The sequence below is a fragment of the Theobroma cacao genome, chromosome 2 (genome assembly GCF_000208745.1).
Source record: "Theobroma cacao cultivar B97-61/B2 chromosome 2, Criollo_cocoa_genome_V2, whole genome shotgun sequence".
Lineage (NCBI taxonomy): Eukaryota > Viridiplantae > Streptophyta > Magnoliopsida > Malvales > Malvaceae > Theobroma > Theobroma cacao.
Window position 1 is genome coordinate 33,517,181 of NC_030851.1, and position 19,119 is coordinate 33,536,299.

The window sequence follows — 19,119 nt, forward strand, 5'->3', positions numbered from 1 at the left end:
GACTGCCACTCGGTCTTGGACCATACGTTATCAACTAGTTGGTTCCATACTTTAACAATGATCCAAGGTCGTGTTGTACCCTTTGTCAATAGAAGATCAACATCGAGGCCACCTGTCTCCATCTTGGCCTTGTTGTGCTCATCCGCTAATAGATCCTTGAGGTAGTCTTTGCAAATTTTCTCTCATATGGATCGAACCTTCGTTGCATCTATAGCAACCCATTTAAAATATTCCTACATTGAAGAAAAATATATATTAGTACGGGAAATTATTATAGATATACTCTAATACTATATCCTTTTGTTACCTCGAATTTACGCCCCATGTTCTCTTTATGCTCTTGAAGAACCTGCCTCCATATCGATTAAGGTCCACTAAAGTTACTCTGATAATTCGTGTAATCATTGTAGTAACGCTAGTCTCCTCAAAAGTTCTACAAAATAAACTTATTGTTAGTAAAACACAATGATTAATTAACTAAATTGACTACATATAATTAATTATATAAATTGGAGTAGAGGAAATTACCTTCCTTTGAGAAGATGCGGAAGTATCCATCGATATGGATGAGTTTGAGTCAATAAGCCGACACTCAACTCTCGACCCCTAGCCTGCGACATGTTGTTGGACGCAATAGCGTTGTCCGAACACTTATAACACACCTCCAAATCACGACAACCCTTGATATTGCTTTTTATCTTCACTAGAACATCCATCATTGTGTTGATATATTTTCAAATACGTTATACTCAATATGCATCAACTCCAAATTGTGACAAATGAGATTCGTCTGCCAATATAGTAATTTTCAAAATATCCTTTTCTTAGTCCAATTATGGGTTTATTCAAAACCTGGTAACTTTTGGTTGCCCATTTTTGTCCCACACGTGATATTTGCAATTGAGTCCAATCGTTCCAAGATCTCTGCATTGGATAATCGAAGAATTGAAAGGTCTCATTTAACACATTTCTTAAATTTATCTCTTTGGCGACAAAAAGGATGATCCATCAGCAAAAATTGTTAATGACAATAAAAATAAACCTTCATCCCATACTCCAAAAAGAAACTCTTTTCATTTTCCATGCAATATGGACACGATTAACGTCCATGAGTACTCCACCCGGACAATATACTATATGCAAGGAAGTCATTAATGGTCCATAGGCATGCTGCTCTTAAAACAAAATTTTGGCAAGTAAAGGTATCGTACAAGACAGTCCTTTCATCCCACAGAACTTTTAACTCATCTATCAACAGTCGAAAAAACACATCAATGTTTTATTTAAGACTTGTAACCTCCTTAAGATGATCATATTAAAAAAGATGTACAGTTGCTTCGTGCATATCCATAGAGGTAAGTTATAGACAATGGCCATTACAGGCCAAACATAATATGAATTTTTTGTCGGCCTAAATGGACTAAAACTATTTGAACATAAATACAGTCTGACGTTGCTAGGCTCAAAGGCAAAAGATTGATGGGTACGATTAAAATGTTGCCATACCTCACCATCAACAGAATGCCTTATCACTTCATCATAATATTGGTGTGTGGCATGCCATGTCATGTGTTTTGCAGTTTTCACTAACATATATAACTTTTGCAATCTCGGTGTTAGTGGAAAGCATTGTAAAATCTTCAAAAGAATTTTTTCTCCTTTCCTTCCCTTGATTTATCTGTTTTATACTAAGGATGACCACAAGATGAACAATAAGACAACTCAGAATATTCGTTATAAAACAACACACAATAATTCTTACATGCATGAATTTTCTGAGAGCTGAGCTCAAGTGCCTTTAATTGTGTCTTCATTTTATAAAAATTTGTCGATAATGCTTCATCAGATGGCAACAACTCCTTCATTAGCTACATCAGATGATTAAAGCATGCTCACTCATGTTAAATTCTAACTTCACATTCAATAATTGTGACATAGCTAATAGTTTTGTGTGCTTTTCACATCCAACCCACAAAGCTGCATCAGCATCATTTAACAATGAAAGGAAGGTTGCAGCATTCGAATTTGGATATTTAGGAAAGCCCAGTTCATCTCAAGTCTCATCATTTAATTGAAACTCTTATTGTAAAGCATCCATAATCATTTCAGCATAAGGATTTTCTACTTTGAGTTCATTAACAACTTAATTCTGTTCACCAATAAAATGTTCCTATCATTAGCCAGCATGGAACAATTCACCATGTGCATCCCATATTGTGTACGCATTGGTAAACCTTTTACGAAATAAGTGTTCCTAAACGTTATTAGCAACCAATAAATTGCTATTTTTACACCAAAAGCAAGGACATTTGATCTTATTCTTAGTCATGTATCTTGGTTGACTAAACACAAATGAAATAAATTCATCTACACCATTCACAAATTATGTCTTAAAAAATTCACTTGAATTGACTTGGGAATACATCCAACTCCTATCTCGTTCCATGCTGAGAAAAATATTATAATAAACATATGATGTTGTCCGTTATCAAGTATTAACACAAACATCAATCGAAAATAAAATCCAACTACATACTAGAATTATTTAATTGCTTAACTACTAAAACTTTTTTTCATTTGATTAGTTAAATTATTTAATTAATTTAAGAAAACTTTAATTAATGTAAATATTTTTAAATTTTACTCAATTTACTAATATATTTTGAATTGATTAATTACTAATACATGATTTTTCAGAATTAGTTATATTTTGTAATTAATTCCCTAAACCCTTAATTAATTTAAATAAAAATAATATTATTTAATATTACTAATTTAATTAATTCCTTAATTACTTATAACACCCTAACACTTAATTAAGTAAATTATTTAGTTACCTCACTAAACACCTTAATTTATTTAAATATTTTTAAAATTAAATAATATTACTAACTTAGTTTATTGCTTAACTACTAAAACTTTTTTCATTTGATTAGTTAAATTATTTAATTAATTTAATAAAATTTTAATTAATGTAAATACTTTTAAATTTTACTAAATTTACTAATACATTTTGAATTGATTAATTACTATCATTTTATTTTTTTTTATAATTGAGAGAGGGAGGATTCGAATCCAGCTCTTAAAACAGGAGGATTATGCACCAACCAATGAGCTAAATGCTCAAGTGCTAATTACTATCATTTGATTTGTTAAATTATTCATTCAATTAATTGATTAATTGATTTGTGTTAATGACAAGGTTTTTAATTGATTTGGTAGCAAAAATATGCATTCACATTAACTTCTGAATAGGTGTATGTAATAAAAGAATTTTGCATGATTTAGCATAAATTAACTTTAAACCACACAACCAAATATCAAACCAACCACCTCTTTCCCCTCAATGAAGAAAGAGTTCTATCACATTGGTCCTAAATTCAATTTTAACTCCATTTCCCTTTAAAATTTTTCAATTGTTTAAAGCGCAAATTAGTAGTGGCCCTTCGCAGTTGGGAACCACCATCCAATTGCTCCAATGCTCATACAATAGCAGCATAGGTAGCCACAATCCAACAAACACAAAAACCTTACAAAGCTACATTTTCCTTTTACACACACACACACACAAAGGTGTCAAATCTTAACATTGTCCAATTTCAACTCTAACCCTAAATAATAAGCTACATTTTTAGTGACAAAGAGCAAAGCATAGTCAATGAATATTTTTTATGACAACCTCTAGCTTTCCCAAGCTGACTATGCCTTGTTGGGGTTAAGGAAAAATTTCCCCCGTGGGTGTACAGTTGTTGGGTGAGAGAAAATGTAGCATGACAGAGCGATGTGTAGACGGAGAAAGGGGGAGAGGTGAAAACAGATGAGGGTGGAAAGAAGAAAAGTAGAGAAAAACAAGATGGAAAATAAGAAGTCGAAGGAATAAGGGGAAAGATCCATGGTGGCAAGAGATAAGGTGGAGTCGCCAACGTCGAGAGGGAAAACGAAAAGAAAAGGGGACGTAGGAAGGGATGAGTGGAGTGGAGTGGAGCGGAGGGAGTAGGGAGCGACTTGGATTTTAGGGTTGTAGGGCTAATATGAAACGTGAAAGAGAAATAAGTTATGTATTTTAACCCTAAACTATTTTTTATAAATTTTCTATTGAAAACCATTTTTTTTTATTTTTTCTTAGAATTGTTGACGGAATATTTCATCAAATCATCAACATTGGTACATGTAGAGTATTATTGACAAGTTTTTGTCGATAATCCTAGTTCATACGTTAGAAAATTTTATTGGGAATTCATTAATCATATATTTGCAAAGCAAAAATTCATTTGATTGAAAATCTATTGACAAAGATATATTATTATCAATGGATATGTTTCGACGAAATTGATTCTGTCGAAATATGTTTTTTTTCTTGTTGTGATCATTATTAGTGGAATATTTGGTTGAAAATTTATCGATAAATATTGATGAGTACCCATTATATCAATGGAAATTTTTATTAAAAATGTTGACACCAATTTATTTAATTTGAAGTTATATCCTTATCGACAATTTTTTGACAGAGGTTTTTTTTTTGTCAAAAACATTACTAGAAAATACCTCTAAAAAATGTAAAATTATTTTATTGAAAGTGTGTTGCTATTCCGTTGGTAAGTGGAGAGCATCATCGACGGAAGTTTTCCACCAGACTTAATTATTTTCTTGTAGTGCAAGACGAAAATCGTTGAATCTAATCTAGCCTAAGATACGCTTTATTCGGTCACTTTGCCAACCCTCTCGCTTTGAAGGTGGAGTAGGTCGAGCTCACACTTTGCTATTTTCTTTATAAAAAACAAAAAACTGACACGTCAAACAAAATTAACGTGACAAAAAAAAATCAACCAAAAAACTTTTAACATTTTTTATTTTACTTAAACGTACATAACATACAAGCTATTGGGAATTGGCTACCTAGGCTTATTAATTTGCCAGGGTGGGGCTATTTTCCATCTGAAATATAACACGAGAAAGAAAAAAAGGAAAGAAGTTGAAGGTGGTGGTTAGGGGGAAGTAGGTTCATTTGCTATACAATGATAGGCGAAAAACGAGATGGACATATAATTCAAATAGTACACAATTCAAACTCATTTGAGCATGTGGTACATGGTCTAAATTATAAAAACGTGGTCGTTTATTTAGCTCGGTCAAGGTAAGCTACACCAGAAATTTAATTATATAAAAAATATAAACAAATGGATAAGAACTAGAAGGTCAAAGAAGTACTGCCAAACCAATAAAATATTGGTTTATCGTTGCTTCGCTGATGCCCACACGTTCGAAAATAACTAAAGGACTTTGGAATAATGTTTCCAAATAAAACAAGAAAGAGTGAGTTTGGTATGTTGCCAATTGTTTCAAAGGTGTGCTTAATTTCGCAGCATAGGCTTTTGTTCAAACCACGCACTAGAAAGTAAAAGTTTAAAAGAGAAAATCATTTTGAAACAATTTGTTGAAAACCCAAATACCTTTGAAGTTTGAACAAGTTCTCAAAGTTTGGTTCATAAAATTATTACCTACCAGATAAAGGTTTTCGAACTTGAGACAAGAGAAAATTATATATTAACAACTGATTAATCAGGTTACACTTTAAGTCAATACTGTTTATATGATTAATTAATAACACAATAATTAAAATTCAAGCAACAAAAACTGCTGTTGTCATTCTATAGAAAGAGATTTTTAACAAAATAAAATATATTAATATATTTATGCAAAAGGATTTGTCGACTGCCAGCACAAGACGAATATTCCCTACTCTAATTAGTACCATTAAGCACAATTGTGCCATTTAGTCTTAATTTTTTCCCAAAACTTTATTTTTATTTTTAATTTGGAAGAGATCAATTTTGAAAGGAAAGGACGGGATTGAGACAATACGGGTAAGGGCTTAAGGGAAAGAGATATATAGCATCAGCTCTTAAATTATGGCTTGAACACTTCTGTCGGTTAATTGACTAAATAATTGGGGAAACACGTGTAGGTGACTTTCATCTTAGTACCCATCATATAAGAAATTTTCTTTTGTAAGCATTCCAGCAAGTGGGTGAAGCTTTCATGCCGACATCTTTGAGTAACTTTTAATTTTGTGGTAAATTTAAAGTTTTGTACGAAAGCTGATTAAAAGGTAATTATATAATGTTATGTATAAATATATTTTAAATTATATATAATAAAAAAATAAAAATTAAAAATTTGAGGGGTAACTACTGTTATTACCTTACTCCGCCACTGTTTTTATTGTTTTTAAAATTACGAAAATTGACATATTTACCTTACTATTTATACCTATTTCCTGGCTTATTTATGCAAATTTTAATCAAAATGCAAAGTGAACATTTTATATAATTGGATATTAAACTTTATGGTTACTCTTTTTAGAAATGATTAATGCTCTCTTTTTCTAATATTCAAGGTGTGAATGAGTCAAACCTATTCATGAGTTTCTTAAGTTCAACACTTCAACTTGTGATTTATGAATACTTGGGCTCAATCAGTTTATTCAAATAAACTAGTCAAACAAATTGATTTCTTGTTTTATGCTCCAATCAAGTTGCCCGCGAGCTTTTCATGAGCTTCACAAATTTTAAATTTTATACTTTATTTTATGAACAAAATACGAATATATATAATTGAATAAGTCATCAATTGCAAGTTCCTTTTTTATTAAATTGTAGATACTAAAAAAAATTCAAATTCAATTCTTTCAATTAATAGCTACCGCAAGAATTATCGGATTAAACAGTTAAATGCTTATATCTAATTTGATTATAATTATAATTAAAATTGATTGAGTTAAATTGGAGTAAATCAATAATTTCTTTAAAAGAAAAATGAATTTTATTCAAGTTCAAGCAGAAGTGTTCCTGGTTGAGCCATATCATGTACGAACCAAATTTATTGAGACGTCTTTTTTAACCAAATTTGAGCTTGTTTTGTCTGATTTGTTTAATTATTAAAATAATATTATTATTTCAATATTTTTAAATATAGTTTAAAATTAAAATTAATAAAAATATAATATTTATTAACAAAATAAATGAATTGAGCTGGTCCAAGACCAAGTTTGAGTCTAAATACTATACCAAACTCGACTTATGAACACCTCTAACTTCAAGTTAAAATTATTATTATTATTATGAAATTCAAGTTAAGGTCCCTAATGGACCTAGTTTGACATTTTCAACTCAATTATTCTTTTTTTTTTAATTTTTTTTGATATAGAGAATTAAGAATTTAAATTTAATTTTTTGAATAAAAAATACATGCACCAAGTGCAAGTCGATTATACTTTTAAATCTTAATTAAAATAACTCAAGATCTAGTTTATCTTCACCCTTATATATATAAAAAAAAAAAATTTGAAAACTTAGTTTGGAAATCAGAAGCCCAGTAACAAGCAGCAATAGGTTAAATCTAAAAATCCCTTCTATCAATCAATCCAAAAAACAATAACAAGCCCAATAGGTATAATCTTTGGGCCTCCCACACCTGAACCAGCAGCACTCTCCTCCCTAGCCTAGCCGTAGCCGAAAAAACCATAAACACCAACGTTTCCCTCTCCTTCCCTCCAACCCGCCTGCTCTCTCTCTTTCTTTCTTTTTTTTTTTTTTCTAATGCTCCCACATAGATTCTGGTCGGGTCCCAATCCCTCCAAATCCATCTGATATGCCTTTGCCTCTGATATGTATCACGCTCTGGGCGCTCCCCGCCTAATATACCGTGCCCACATCTCAAGACTCGTAAAAAACGGCCTCATTAACCAAGCCATCAGCATGTTCGACCAAATGACCCAATCAGATTGCCGAGTCTTCGGCCTTGACTATAACCGCTTCATCGGCGTCCTGCTTCGCGACTCCCGCTTCGACTTAGCCGAATATTACTACTTCCAAATGTTCCCTCAGGGTTTCTCTCTAACTCCCTTCACTTACTCTCGCTTTATCTCCGCTTTATGCCCTGTCAAAAACTTTAATTTTATTGAGCTTCTTTTGAATGACATGGATAAATTGAATTATGTTCCTGATATTTGGGCTTTTAACATTTATTTGAATCTTTTGTGTAGAGAAAAAAAGATAGAGTTAGCTTTAGAGGTTTTCCATAGCTTGGTTAAGAAAGGGAGAGACCCAGATGTTGTAACGTATACAATAATGATTGATGGGTTGTGTAAAGCTGGGAAGTTTGATAATGCTGTTGGGTTTTGGAGGGAAATGGTAGGGAAAGGTTTTCGTCCTGATAACAAGGCGTGTTGTGCGCTTGTTGTTGGCTTGTGTGATGGTGGGAAGGTTGATTTGGCATATGAACTTGTTGTTGAGGTGATTAAGGGTGGGGATATTGAGTTTAGTACGTTGCTTTATAATGCGCTGATTAGTGGGTTTTGTAGAATTAGGAGGATTGATAAGGCACAGGCAATAAAGTTGTTTATGACGAAAAACGGGTGTGAGCCAGATTTGGTTACATATAATGTGTTGTTGAATTATTGTTGTAATGAGCTTATGTTGGAGGAGGCGGCGAAGTTGGTGAAGAAGATGGAGAGGAGTGGGATAGGACCTGATGTCTATGGTTATAACCAGATGATTAAAGGGTTTTGTAATGCTAATAGGCCAGATAAGGCATTATTGTTGATGGTGAACAAGATGGAGGCAAATGGGTTGGCTGATGCTGTTTCTCATAATACAATTATCAAAGCATTTTGTAAGGGTGGTCATATCGGAAAGGCTTACAAGCTGTTTGAAGAAATGGGTAGGAAGGGGATTGCACCTGATGTGGTGACCTTCACGACCCTTATAAAAGCTTGTCTTACCGAAGGTAGTTCTGATATAGCAAAAGCACTTCTTGATCGAATGTCAGGGATGGGTCTGTTGCCTGATTGTATTTTTTATACTGCAATTATTGACCACCTATGCAAAAATGGTAAAGTTGAGATGGCTCATAGTGTTTTTGATGACATGATAAAGCAGGGAGTTAACCCTGACGTGGTTTCATACAATGCCCTCATAAATGGGTTTTGCAAGTCTAACAGAGCAAGTGAAGCCATACATCTCTACGAGGAAATGCAGACTAGAGGATTCTCTCCAGATGAGGTTACTTTCAAATTGATAATTGGAGGGCTTATACGGGAAAAGAAGCTCTCTAAGGCTTGCAAAGTATGGGATCAGATGATGGAGAAGGGTTTTACTCTTGATGGAGCTGTTTCTGAGACACTGATCAATGCTATCCATTCAGTAGACTCCGGATGAACTCGGTAGTCTTTTGCATTTTTTTTTTGAAAAGTGTATTTTGAGTTTCAAATTCTATTATTTCCTTCCATGTGTGTCTTTTTGACAACTGTCTCTTTTTGTTCCTATGGAAAGTACTTGATGATTTGCTCTAAGAGCGGTGTGCGGTGTAAATGATATATATTTTTTGACAGTACTAGAACTCAATGCCATCATTCATGCAAATCCACCTAGCAGATTCTAATTTTACTATAGCTTTGTTTGCAACACTTCTGTAAGCTTAGAAACTAGATACTGGACACTCTAAAATGCACTTAATATGTAGCTTGAAAACTTTTGATTTTGCATTGCATGTAGCATTTTCATTTGACATCTAGTTACAACTGTTGTAGTGGTATTAGACATACAATAGAAGTTATTACGTGGCATTATTATTACAAGCCACCATGTTGCAAAGTTTTGTTCTATTGCATGGTACTGTGCATCAATTAATCCCATGCTTGCATATTGGCTAGAAAGTTTGCTTAAAGTGATCTGTTTAAGAGCAGCTTAATGATGGTTATTGCATCTGTAGAATGAATTTTGTGTCTGTTGGCAGAGTCTTAATGTGAGGTTGATAATTTTGCAATTTTCATTGCACTTTTATATTTTCTTGAGCAACTGATCTTGCCTCATTTTTAACAATAAAATTGTGTATTTTCAGGTGAACTATTTGGTTTTGTTGTTGAATCACCACAAAAGTAGATGGATTGTTTGGTTAAAGCTCTCTTGTTGGTCCTCTATTCTTGCCTACTGTTTCGCCCTTCCCTGTAGACTTTCGGAAAAAATAAATCTCAGGTTTGAGCTGTTTTCTTTCTTGAATATACTTGTAGATGAATTATAGACCAGCAGGCAACTTTCTACTGGTTATATGGGCAAATAAGAAGATTGCTGTTTGGAAATAATGGATGTCTCAGTAAATTGAAAGTGTAAGAGCATGGTTGTAGCATCAATATAAGTGCCCAATATGGCCATAGTACAAATTTTTCTGTTTGATACTCTCCTCTTTGTGTTACTTTATACCAGTCAATATCCTTCTGTGTGCTTGTGTATTGTAGGTGAAACTCTGGTATGCCATCCTTGAAATTGGACTGGATGCTTTCTAAAGCTGTGAGCTCAGAATTGTATGTTACATCTCTCGGAAGTTAATAAATATTTTCTCCTCATGATTCAGATAATTTATTTGACATAGTTATACTCCCCTGCCCCTTTTTCGCATCTTTTTAGTTTCAGTTGGAATCTGTGTCTCACTGGTGAATCTATCCATTGACCAATTGTTGTTTTGTTTTGGGGGCAATGGATAAGTGGAGCAGGCTTCATGTTTTATGGTAAGTTCTTTAACTTAACTGTTGTTCTTCTGGAAAAGAATGATATCTTGCATCTCATATCTTGTAATTATGTGTATAAATATCCTTTTCATATCAAAGCATATTATAATCCTTTTTCATGGTTTATGGTAAGTTCTTTTCTTGTTCTTCATCAAGCATCCAAAATAAAATTTTCTTGAAACCCTGAGAGAGAGAAATTTCTGAAATCCTATGAAAGAGATTGAGGAATTTGTTTGGGGGATTTCAGGTTTTTGTTGAAAGAATAGGAACTCAAACCAAAACGCCGTATCTTTCTGAGACCCTAAGAGAGAGAGAAATTGTTGAAACTCTAAGAGAGAGATTGAGGAATTTGGTAGGGAGATTTTGGGTTTTTGTTGAAAGAATAGGAATTCATATGTATAGATCACTTAAAAATATATCACTAAGGTCAACAACTAAACATTACCTTGAAATCTTTAGTTATCCTATTGTTGCACAATTTTACCAAAAGAAGAAGAGAAGAAGAAGATGATGGAGCTGGAGAGAGATTGAACGAAGAGAAGAAAAGAATGGTTGTGCAGGAGTAGGAAAGAGAAAAAAAGTTTTTTTTATTATTTATGTATTTTTAAGGAAAATTATTAATATTTAATTTTAAGTCCTTAAATATTTTTAGTTTTACCTCATTAATTAGGTGACAGCATTTGATGCACTGATAGTGTATAGTTTCTATACATTGTCAGTGCATCAAATATAAATCCATAGATTAAAAAAGGTCTTCATACTTCATTTTCCCCTCTCATTGATGACAACTAATATAGAGCAGCATGTCGTAATACAGGAAAAACCAAATGTGATATCTGTAATATCTATAAGTGCAATGGGAGTAAAATGAGGTGTGAAGAGCTGATCAGTGATCAGGTGATGCTGGGATTTCAGATATTTCCCCCTTACCCGAGAAGATTAACCAAACTTTATGAATCACACATACATTGAAATGCGCTTACTTTTGATCATTCCCTTCAGCCCTGGGGTATTATTATGAAGATTTTTCTGTTATTTTCTATTTTATTTTTCATAAGATGCTATTCATCCTGCATTTTTGTTATGAATAATTGTTAATGATGTTTATAGTTTTCTCTTACAGCATGTCAACTGGGCCTTGGACAGTTTTCAGATCCATCCAGGGTGTGCCACTTTTAATAATTGAAATGGGAGGCTAAAATTGAGCCTGAAATCCAAATAAGGTATCTCTTCACATTTAGCTTCCTCCAATTTTTTGTCGGTCTTTCGAGAGGGAAAGGAAGAGGAGGGAGGGTGGAGGAATATCTGACCTGTTTGGGAAGGCTGCCTATTTTTAATTCATTTTTCTGTTCAGTATAATTTTCTGATGGATTGGAAGAGTATATAATAACTGCTAACAAGTTATAAATTCAGCACAAAATTACCAAATGACTTCTGTTGAAGCTAAAGTTGCCACCTTTTTTGTCCAGGTCTCCAAGGAGGACAAATAAAATTAAAGGAATGGACTAAAAATTTCCTCAGATTCCTGAATTTCAGTCAGGTGCTGTGTGACAATCCAAAAGTCAGAAGATAATTATGATCTTGAAAAATTCATAAATCAAAGTTGCATCTTCTAATTTAGTGGGTCATGTAGCTAAAGATATTGGAGAGGTTTGTAAACTTGCAGCCTGTCCTCGTTGTCTTCCAAGTTTTAAGACCAACTGCTAATTACAACACCATGTCATAACAAGAGTACTGTACTCTGAAGGCCAACTGTTCTTTGCTAGAAAAGAAGTTGATTTATTTTGCTATTTCTACCATCTAAATAGGACATTGTATATCACTCTGCTGAGCTTCAAGAAGAATTATAAGAATTCAGCCACATTCAAGAGTGCATGCTATTAGCTCATGCTTTAAATTAATACTTGTTGTCATATTAAAAAACCAGCAAAAAAAAAAAAAATGCAGATGCCTTGAAAAAGAAAGGGATACATGAAAGAATGAGCTGCTGGCGCCAGATGTGGGAAGTGCTAATTGTTGGTCTGTAACTATGAGTTTCGGACGATGGCTTTGTTGTTTTCTCCTTTCTTTGGGAAGAATTAGGAGTTAAAAAAAAGGTTATGCAGGATGATTATATGTTCCAAAAATGGAGCTGTCACCACGAAGATCCAAGATAGCTGACCTGAAAGTGTTGCCATGTTACTAGAGATAAACCAGTTTGGTTTCCTCTTATCTGAATTCATTAGTAACTTTCAAAAAAAAAAAGAAAAGGTGTTGCCATGCCCAAAAACTAATTTATGGCATTGGAATCAGAGCAACATTCTGGCATTTTGGCATAGTTCCAAGGAGCGAGAATCTAATTCGGGTGCTGGATCATTTGATTTTGGGGTACAATCAATAGAAATGAATACTTAGCCGAGGGGACCCTACCTTAACGGAGCATTTAGAAAAGCAATCATCACCAAAGATTACTTGCCTCCCGTACTCGGTTTATGTTTGATTCTTTGCCTCGACATGAATCCTCCTACATGAAGTTCCCTTGAAGTCATCCTCTTTCGCAATTGCCTAGCATCAAATGCTTCTTATTTCCCTTGGCCAACTTCCATTGCCGGTCATAACTTCATTCTAGAATGGCTCAGCAGCATGTTGAAACCAACCCACATTTTATTGGTCCTGATGAAGAGCTCTCACCAGAGCTACGTGATCATCTACCTAATGCTTTGTTGCGATCACGACGGGATCATGACCAACGTCCAGCGCCGCGTGGTCCACGGGAGATGCAACCTCCTCAAGACGAACGTCTGCACCCGAGACATCTTCAGGACCAAGGTCCCCGCCCACTTGGTCCGTCTCCGCCGGCACAACATCATGAAGACCAACGTCCCCAACCGCAACATCGTCAGGGCCAACAGCCCGAGCCACTTGGAATGTGGGCGCCAAGAGCACGGGTTCAAAGTCCAGCCCCAAAAAAACAGAAACGTAGCAGGACGCGTAAGGAAGTGGTGAAGCAACCACAGGTTCAAGACCAACATTCTCGTGCGTCATTGTTACAGCCGCAGGGTGAAAGCACCCAAGGATCAATGACACCGAAACCTGAGGGCCAGCAACCCTATGAACGTCGCCCCCACTCAAGCCTTTTTCTTCCGCGAGTCCGTCGAACCAAACCTGTAACATGGTTTGCAGCAGCTTTCTGTATAATTTTTTGGCTTGCCGTAATAATAGGAGGCTTAATTGTTCTGGTAGTCTATCTCGTCTTTCGACCACGTAGCCCACGTTTTGATGTTACTAGCGTCACCCTGAATGCAGCCTATCTCGACATGGGTTATCTGCTAAATGCTGATCTTACCGTGCTTGCAAACTTCACAAATCCAAACAAGAAGGTGCGCGTGGATTTCAGTTCCATGTACCTTGATCTTTACTTCGAGAATACACGGATTGCTACTCAATACGTCGAACCTTTCTCAGCAGCAAGAGGTCAGTCCATGTTTGCAAATATTCATATGGTAACCAGTCAGGTTAGGCTTTCAGTGAAAGAAACTCTGCTGCTTCAAAAGCAGATTCAGAACAACCGAGTCATCTTTACAATCAAGGGGGAGTTTCGAACGCGATCCAATTTCGGAAGTGTCTGGAGTTACTCGTATTGGTTGCACGGTCGTTGTAGCATCATGGTGTCCAGCCCTCCCACCGGGGTCTTAAGAGACAAAAGATGCAGAACCAAACAGTGAGGATGAATCATTTCCATTGTAATTATTTTCTTCTTTTAGTTTTGCTTCAAAACTTATTAATAATATTAGAAATTGATTTTGCACTTGTTTGAAAACAAAACACTTCAATTTCATATATATCATACTCAATTTTGCAAATTCAAGAAGAAATCAACGCCATTGGTCAACTCTTTTTCTTACTCTCATCCACATTTCTTTTTTAATTCCATTCTCCATCTCCCATACAATTTAAGACAGAACATCTTCTACAAGAATCAGGGGAGAATGCCTTTCCAACAAAAAACTACAGAAACCCAAGAATCCTGGTCGGCCCTTTTCTCTATTAACCAATAAAAAGCTAACAAAAAACTATAGAGACCCAAGAATCCTGGTCCGCCCTTTTCTCTATTAAAGGAGTCACGCAGAATTCATCACCAACCACATAGCCCTCTTGCCTAAGCCTGGACCACATACACACAATTTGAGCAAGCAAAATAGACAAACCAGTGTTGAAGGAAAATACACAAAAAAAAAAAAACCCCTTAGAATCTCAGGCAATGATCTCTGGTGAAGAAGGGATGCCTGAGGGCTTGATGAGCAGTTAATCGACTGCAAGGATCAAATTTAAGAAGACCTTGCAATTGGTCAATCAAATCCCATGCAGAGTGATCTACATGCTGCATCACCAGATTCTGCCAGAAGAAAATATATATTTGAGTCAGAATGACGATAGCATACATACAAGTTCATCACAATCATCATAAGAATTTCTGATTACGGCGTGCAAGTCAACAAGACACCTGAAGACAAGGCAACTTCAAAACAGCTTTAATGCTCTCCCTTGAGGTAGCATCCTCTGGCCAATCCAGTCTACCCCTTTTGACATACTTCTCAGCATGCCGACTTGACAAAAAGAATCAAGAATATAAGAAAAGATTTTGCAACACTGAGAGTATAAATACACAAACTCCAAAAGAGTACATACTCCACTCATTTTAACATGTGCTGAGGCAATGGACCCAAAACCTTCTCCATCATGACAAGGTGCTCCAAGTTCTCATGAGTTTGAAACAAAGCTTCTCCCTGTAAACAAACATATTTCTGCCATTCTTACCATCTAGCATCTGAAATTCGCAATAATATGCTTTATAACATTAAACATACCGAGCACAGTTCCACCAAGATACAACCAACACTCCATATGTCACATGGGTAACTCCATCCTAATCCTGAAAAGAGAAATAAGCTCAGTATGGCTCACAGAAGGATAACAAGAGGACAGGATAAGGAAAATATTAGCATACCGAGAATAACCTCAGGTGCTCGATAGTGCCTTGTGGAGACAATGTAGTTACGATCTTGATGCTCGTATACAGTACTACCAAAATCAATAACCTTGATGGCACTTGATTTTGGCAACCTCTTGTAGCAAGTTCCCTCCATTGGTGAACAGGACATAAACTGTTATAATAGATTAAGAAAAGAATACAAACACAAGAAGATCATTAGTGATAAATATCAACACCAGCCATCCCTGGCAATGGAAATGGGTAGATTGCAAACAAAGAACATTATGTTGGCAACATCTAAAAGATCAACAAAGAAAAAATAATCAAGAATTAATTTAGAAAGATTACAGAATATACCTTGTAGTCAGGTATTTTTGCATATTCTGGGGAAACAAGAAGCATATTCTCAGGCTTCAAGTCAGTATGGATGAGAAGCAAATCATGCATAACTGGATATTGTTATAAATAAGCAAAAGCAAATAACCATCAGATATAAGCAATTATTACTATTTAAAAGTATAGCTTTACCCTATGCACTGTGCATCTTACTAAGACAGAAATGAATGTCTCCATAGAAAGTACTAAATACTAGAGTAAACTCCACTTACACCTCCTATGGTTTCAATTTTTCCAACATAAAACCCTGTATATTTTCCCAATTAACCACATGTGGATAAGTTTTGTTCCCATAAGGGGTTACATCATTAATTTCACCACATAATTTACCAAAATAGGGTCAAAAGTTTGCCAATTTGTTCACACTTAAGGGTATTTTGATAATTTTAACCCCTTCTGAGAACAATACTAATCTAAAGGGAGCTAATTGGGTAAAAAAACACAAGGTGCTATAAGGAAAAAGTTGAATAGGGAGTGTATGTGGAGTTTATCCTAAATACTAATAAAGCTACAAGGGGCAAATTTATATATAAATAAATATAAAAATATATAATACAAAAGTTAAAAATTAAAATAGACAAATAGAAAGAGCCATTAAGTCCCTAGTGGTAAAATAGTGATCCATGCAACTCAAGTAAACTGTTGCCACCAGCTTTAAAAAGAAAGTGAAGAATGGCAGCAGTAATGTCTACACACATGCTACACATTCCAATAGTTGTCTGCCAAGCTCCCGGACAAGGTCAACCGAAAAGAGGCGATAATTATTTTTCCGAAGAAAATCATACAAGCTTGGTCCAAGCATCTCAAATACCTGTTGAGGCCATTTAAATCCACATGCAAGTCTTAACTTTCAAAACATTTATAATGTGGGAAGCATATTGTAAATTAATAGTATACTTACAATGCAGACATGATTGCGATAGTCAAACCAGTTCCGTAATTGAACACAACTGCAAAGATTTAATCCATTTAACCACTGAAATAAAAGTAACATTTAAACCAAGAGGTTATGGGGGATAATTATATGAGAAATCACACTCACTGGCCACCATTTCTGTCATATTTACCAAGCAACTGGAGCACATCAAGTTCCATCATTGCCACTTCCTGGTATTTCTTGATACTTCGAACAACTTTTATAGCAACCATTTCTTGAGTTTCCCTGTCCCAGCACTCCAGAACCTGACCAAAGGTGCCTGTAGAATAAAAAGGATGAATAACCACACAAGATTAACATTAATGGATGTGCTGACAAAACATGAGCCTGTCAGATGATGGAATATGATAGGAAGTTAAAAAACTAACCTTCACCAACTTTTCAGTAGATCTTGTCTGCAAAAACAAGAGCAGAAAACCATAAGCTGTAAAGGAAGGTTGAATTTGGGAAGAAATAAAATAGTAGATGCATCAAGAGTAAAGGGAATACAAGATTCCAGCTCAACTAACATAAATCTTATTAGAACATTGGGAGATAGAAGGGTAACGATAAATTTGGGTTTCTGCAAAAAAAATAGATAGATTGTGCGAGTACTATGATCAAGATGAGAACTTTTTCTGCTTTCTTCTTTTTTGTTAACTTCACTTAGGGAGGTGGAAAGGAGAGAGTTAGTAAAATATATTTCGGCCACCAAGAATAATGAATTATTGGCAGTTGAAAAATTGTTTTTCCCATGATTTCAGCCTATCCAAAACTTTATGAATAAATAAAGTAAAAGAGATTTTAACTTTTGTAAAACTAGGACTGTAAGTCAATGTGAAACTTCATTTATAAGATTGATCTTGAAAATCAATGCAATCTAAAAACTAAATGAACTTTAGGTGGTAAAAATCAAGGAAAGTGGCAAAACAAAAAAGACAAAGATAATGTTACAATATTCTCGGATATCATCTAGCCTGTTATAGTCCTTCACGAAGTAAGCAAATGGGACAAAACAAATGTAGAAAAAAAGCTCTTCAATAAGTGATTAAATGTAATTACAGCGAGAAGTTAAATTCTCTCCAAGTGCAAACATGTAATGTCCATCTTTGTCATCATCTTGCCATGGGGGAGATACTTTTTGAGCCAATCCCTTCTCAAACAAACTAGCATTATCCGGGAGTGCCCTCGAAGGCCCAAAGCTCGTCACATTTCCAACATCTTGCCCATTATGCATTCCTGACTGAGCCTACACGCAGCCATTCCATTCACACTCCACTAAATAAATAGTAACTCCAAAACTTATCATCCCCTTCCATCAAATTTCCCGCTTTGATGTCTCAACATGAGCAACATGTTTTGGCCGCCCAAAATAACGGATTTTCAATACCCAAATGAAAATAAGATTTTAAGCAATCAAAACTAATCATAATTGAGATACAAAAAGATATTAACAATGTATAATTAAGAACATCAAGAAATTAACAACAAAATTCCAACATGCTTCTCTGTCATAGACTTATCGAGGAAAAAATCATAATTCCCCTACGCTAAATGAAAAAGATCATCAATTTACCGAGAAAACCAATTGAAAAGAAAAACAACTTTTACCTCCCCAAAATAAACGATTCACAATTTTTGAGACAATCTCGCATAATTCAGGTAAAGAATCAGAGCAAATTAGCAGGAAACTTAACAGCGCATACAGTAAATTAACCGTCCATAAAATTTGAAAAAAATAAAATAAAAATGCTAACTTTTGCTGAGGTTGGTTGAATTCCCAAGCTAATCTAGGCCTCTTCCTGGGACGGCGATCCATGTGAGTATGAGGAAACTCCGTAAAATAATCCATCTCCATCTCAATCGAGACCCTAACCCTAATTGTTTTTCCGATTTTATCGAATTTGTGAAGAGATCGATTCGTGCGTTTCTTAATTTTGCACAGGAAGATGGAAAAAAAAACAAAAAGGAAAATAGAGCTTAATCTCACGTGGGTGATTGGATTTTGTTCTGAGGGTTAATCTGGACCGTTTACTAGTTTAGTTTATATTGTTCCTCTCTTGACCACGGTCAGTTAACTATGGTTGCGATTCTAACCGCCGTTGAGTTAGTCTTTTGGTTCCTTTTGTGTCTCTGTTGATGGAATTAGGATTTAGGAAATATGCGAATGTACTTTAAAACCGGACATAATTATGTGAGGGCATTCCTCTGTCCAACAAAACCAAGAAGATATTCTTAGAAATACAAACCATGCTTAGCTTAGCAGCTTCA

The 19,119-nt window shown here is 34.9% G+C and overlaps 2 protein-coding genes and 1 pseudogene across 6 annotated transcripts; 2 read left to right on the forward strand and 1 right to left on the reverse strand.

Annotated features, from left to right (window-relative positions):
• Window positions 7,475-12,425, forward strand: LOC18609599 (pentatricopeptide repeat-containing protein At1g13040, mitochondrial). 5 transcript variants are annotated; one of them, XM_018115634.1, is made up of 7 exons: window positions 7,475-9,223; window positions 9,901-10,034; window positions 10,295-10,360; window positions 10,464-10,564; window positions 11,367-11,573; window positions 11,688-11,787; window positions 12,034-12,425. In XM_018115634.1, the coding sequence occupies exon 1, from the start codon at window positions 7,668-7,670 to the stop codon at window positions 9,216-9,218; it is 1,551 nt and encodes a 516-aa protein (XP_017971123.1). In that variant the 5' UTR covers window positions 7,475-7,667; the 3' UTR covers window positions 9,219-9,223; window positions 9,901-10,034; window positions 10,295-10,360; window positions 10,464-10,564; window positions 11,367-11,573; window positions 11,688-11,787; window positions 12,034-12,425. The 5 variants fall into 5 exon arrangements, with proteins under 5 accessions (XP_017971123.1, XP_017971122.1, XP_017971121.1 ...); XM_018115633.1 differs by having other exon boundaries at window positions 11,382-11,573; window positions 11,675-11,787; XM_018115632.1 differs by having other exon boundaries at window positions 11,382-11,573.
• On the forward strand, window positions 12,511-14,785 carry LOC18609600. Its single transcript, XM_018115635.1, has one exon. The coding sequence runs from the start codon at window positions 13,174-13,176 to the stop codon at window positions 14,266-14,268; it is 1,095 nt and encodes a 364-aa protein (XP_017971124.1). The 5' UTR covers window positions 12,511-13,173; the 3' UTR covers window positions 14,269-14,785.
• On the reverse strand, window positions 14,428-18,854 carry LOC18609601 (annotated as a pseudogene).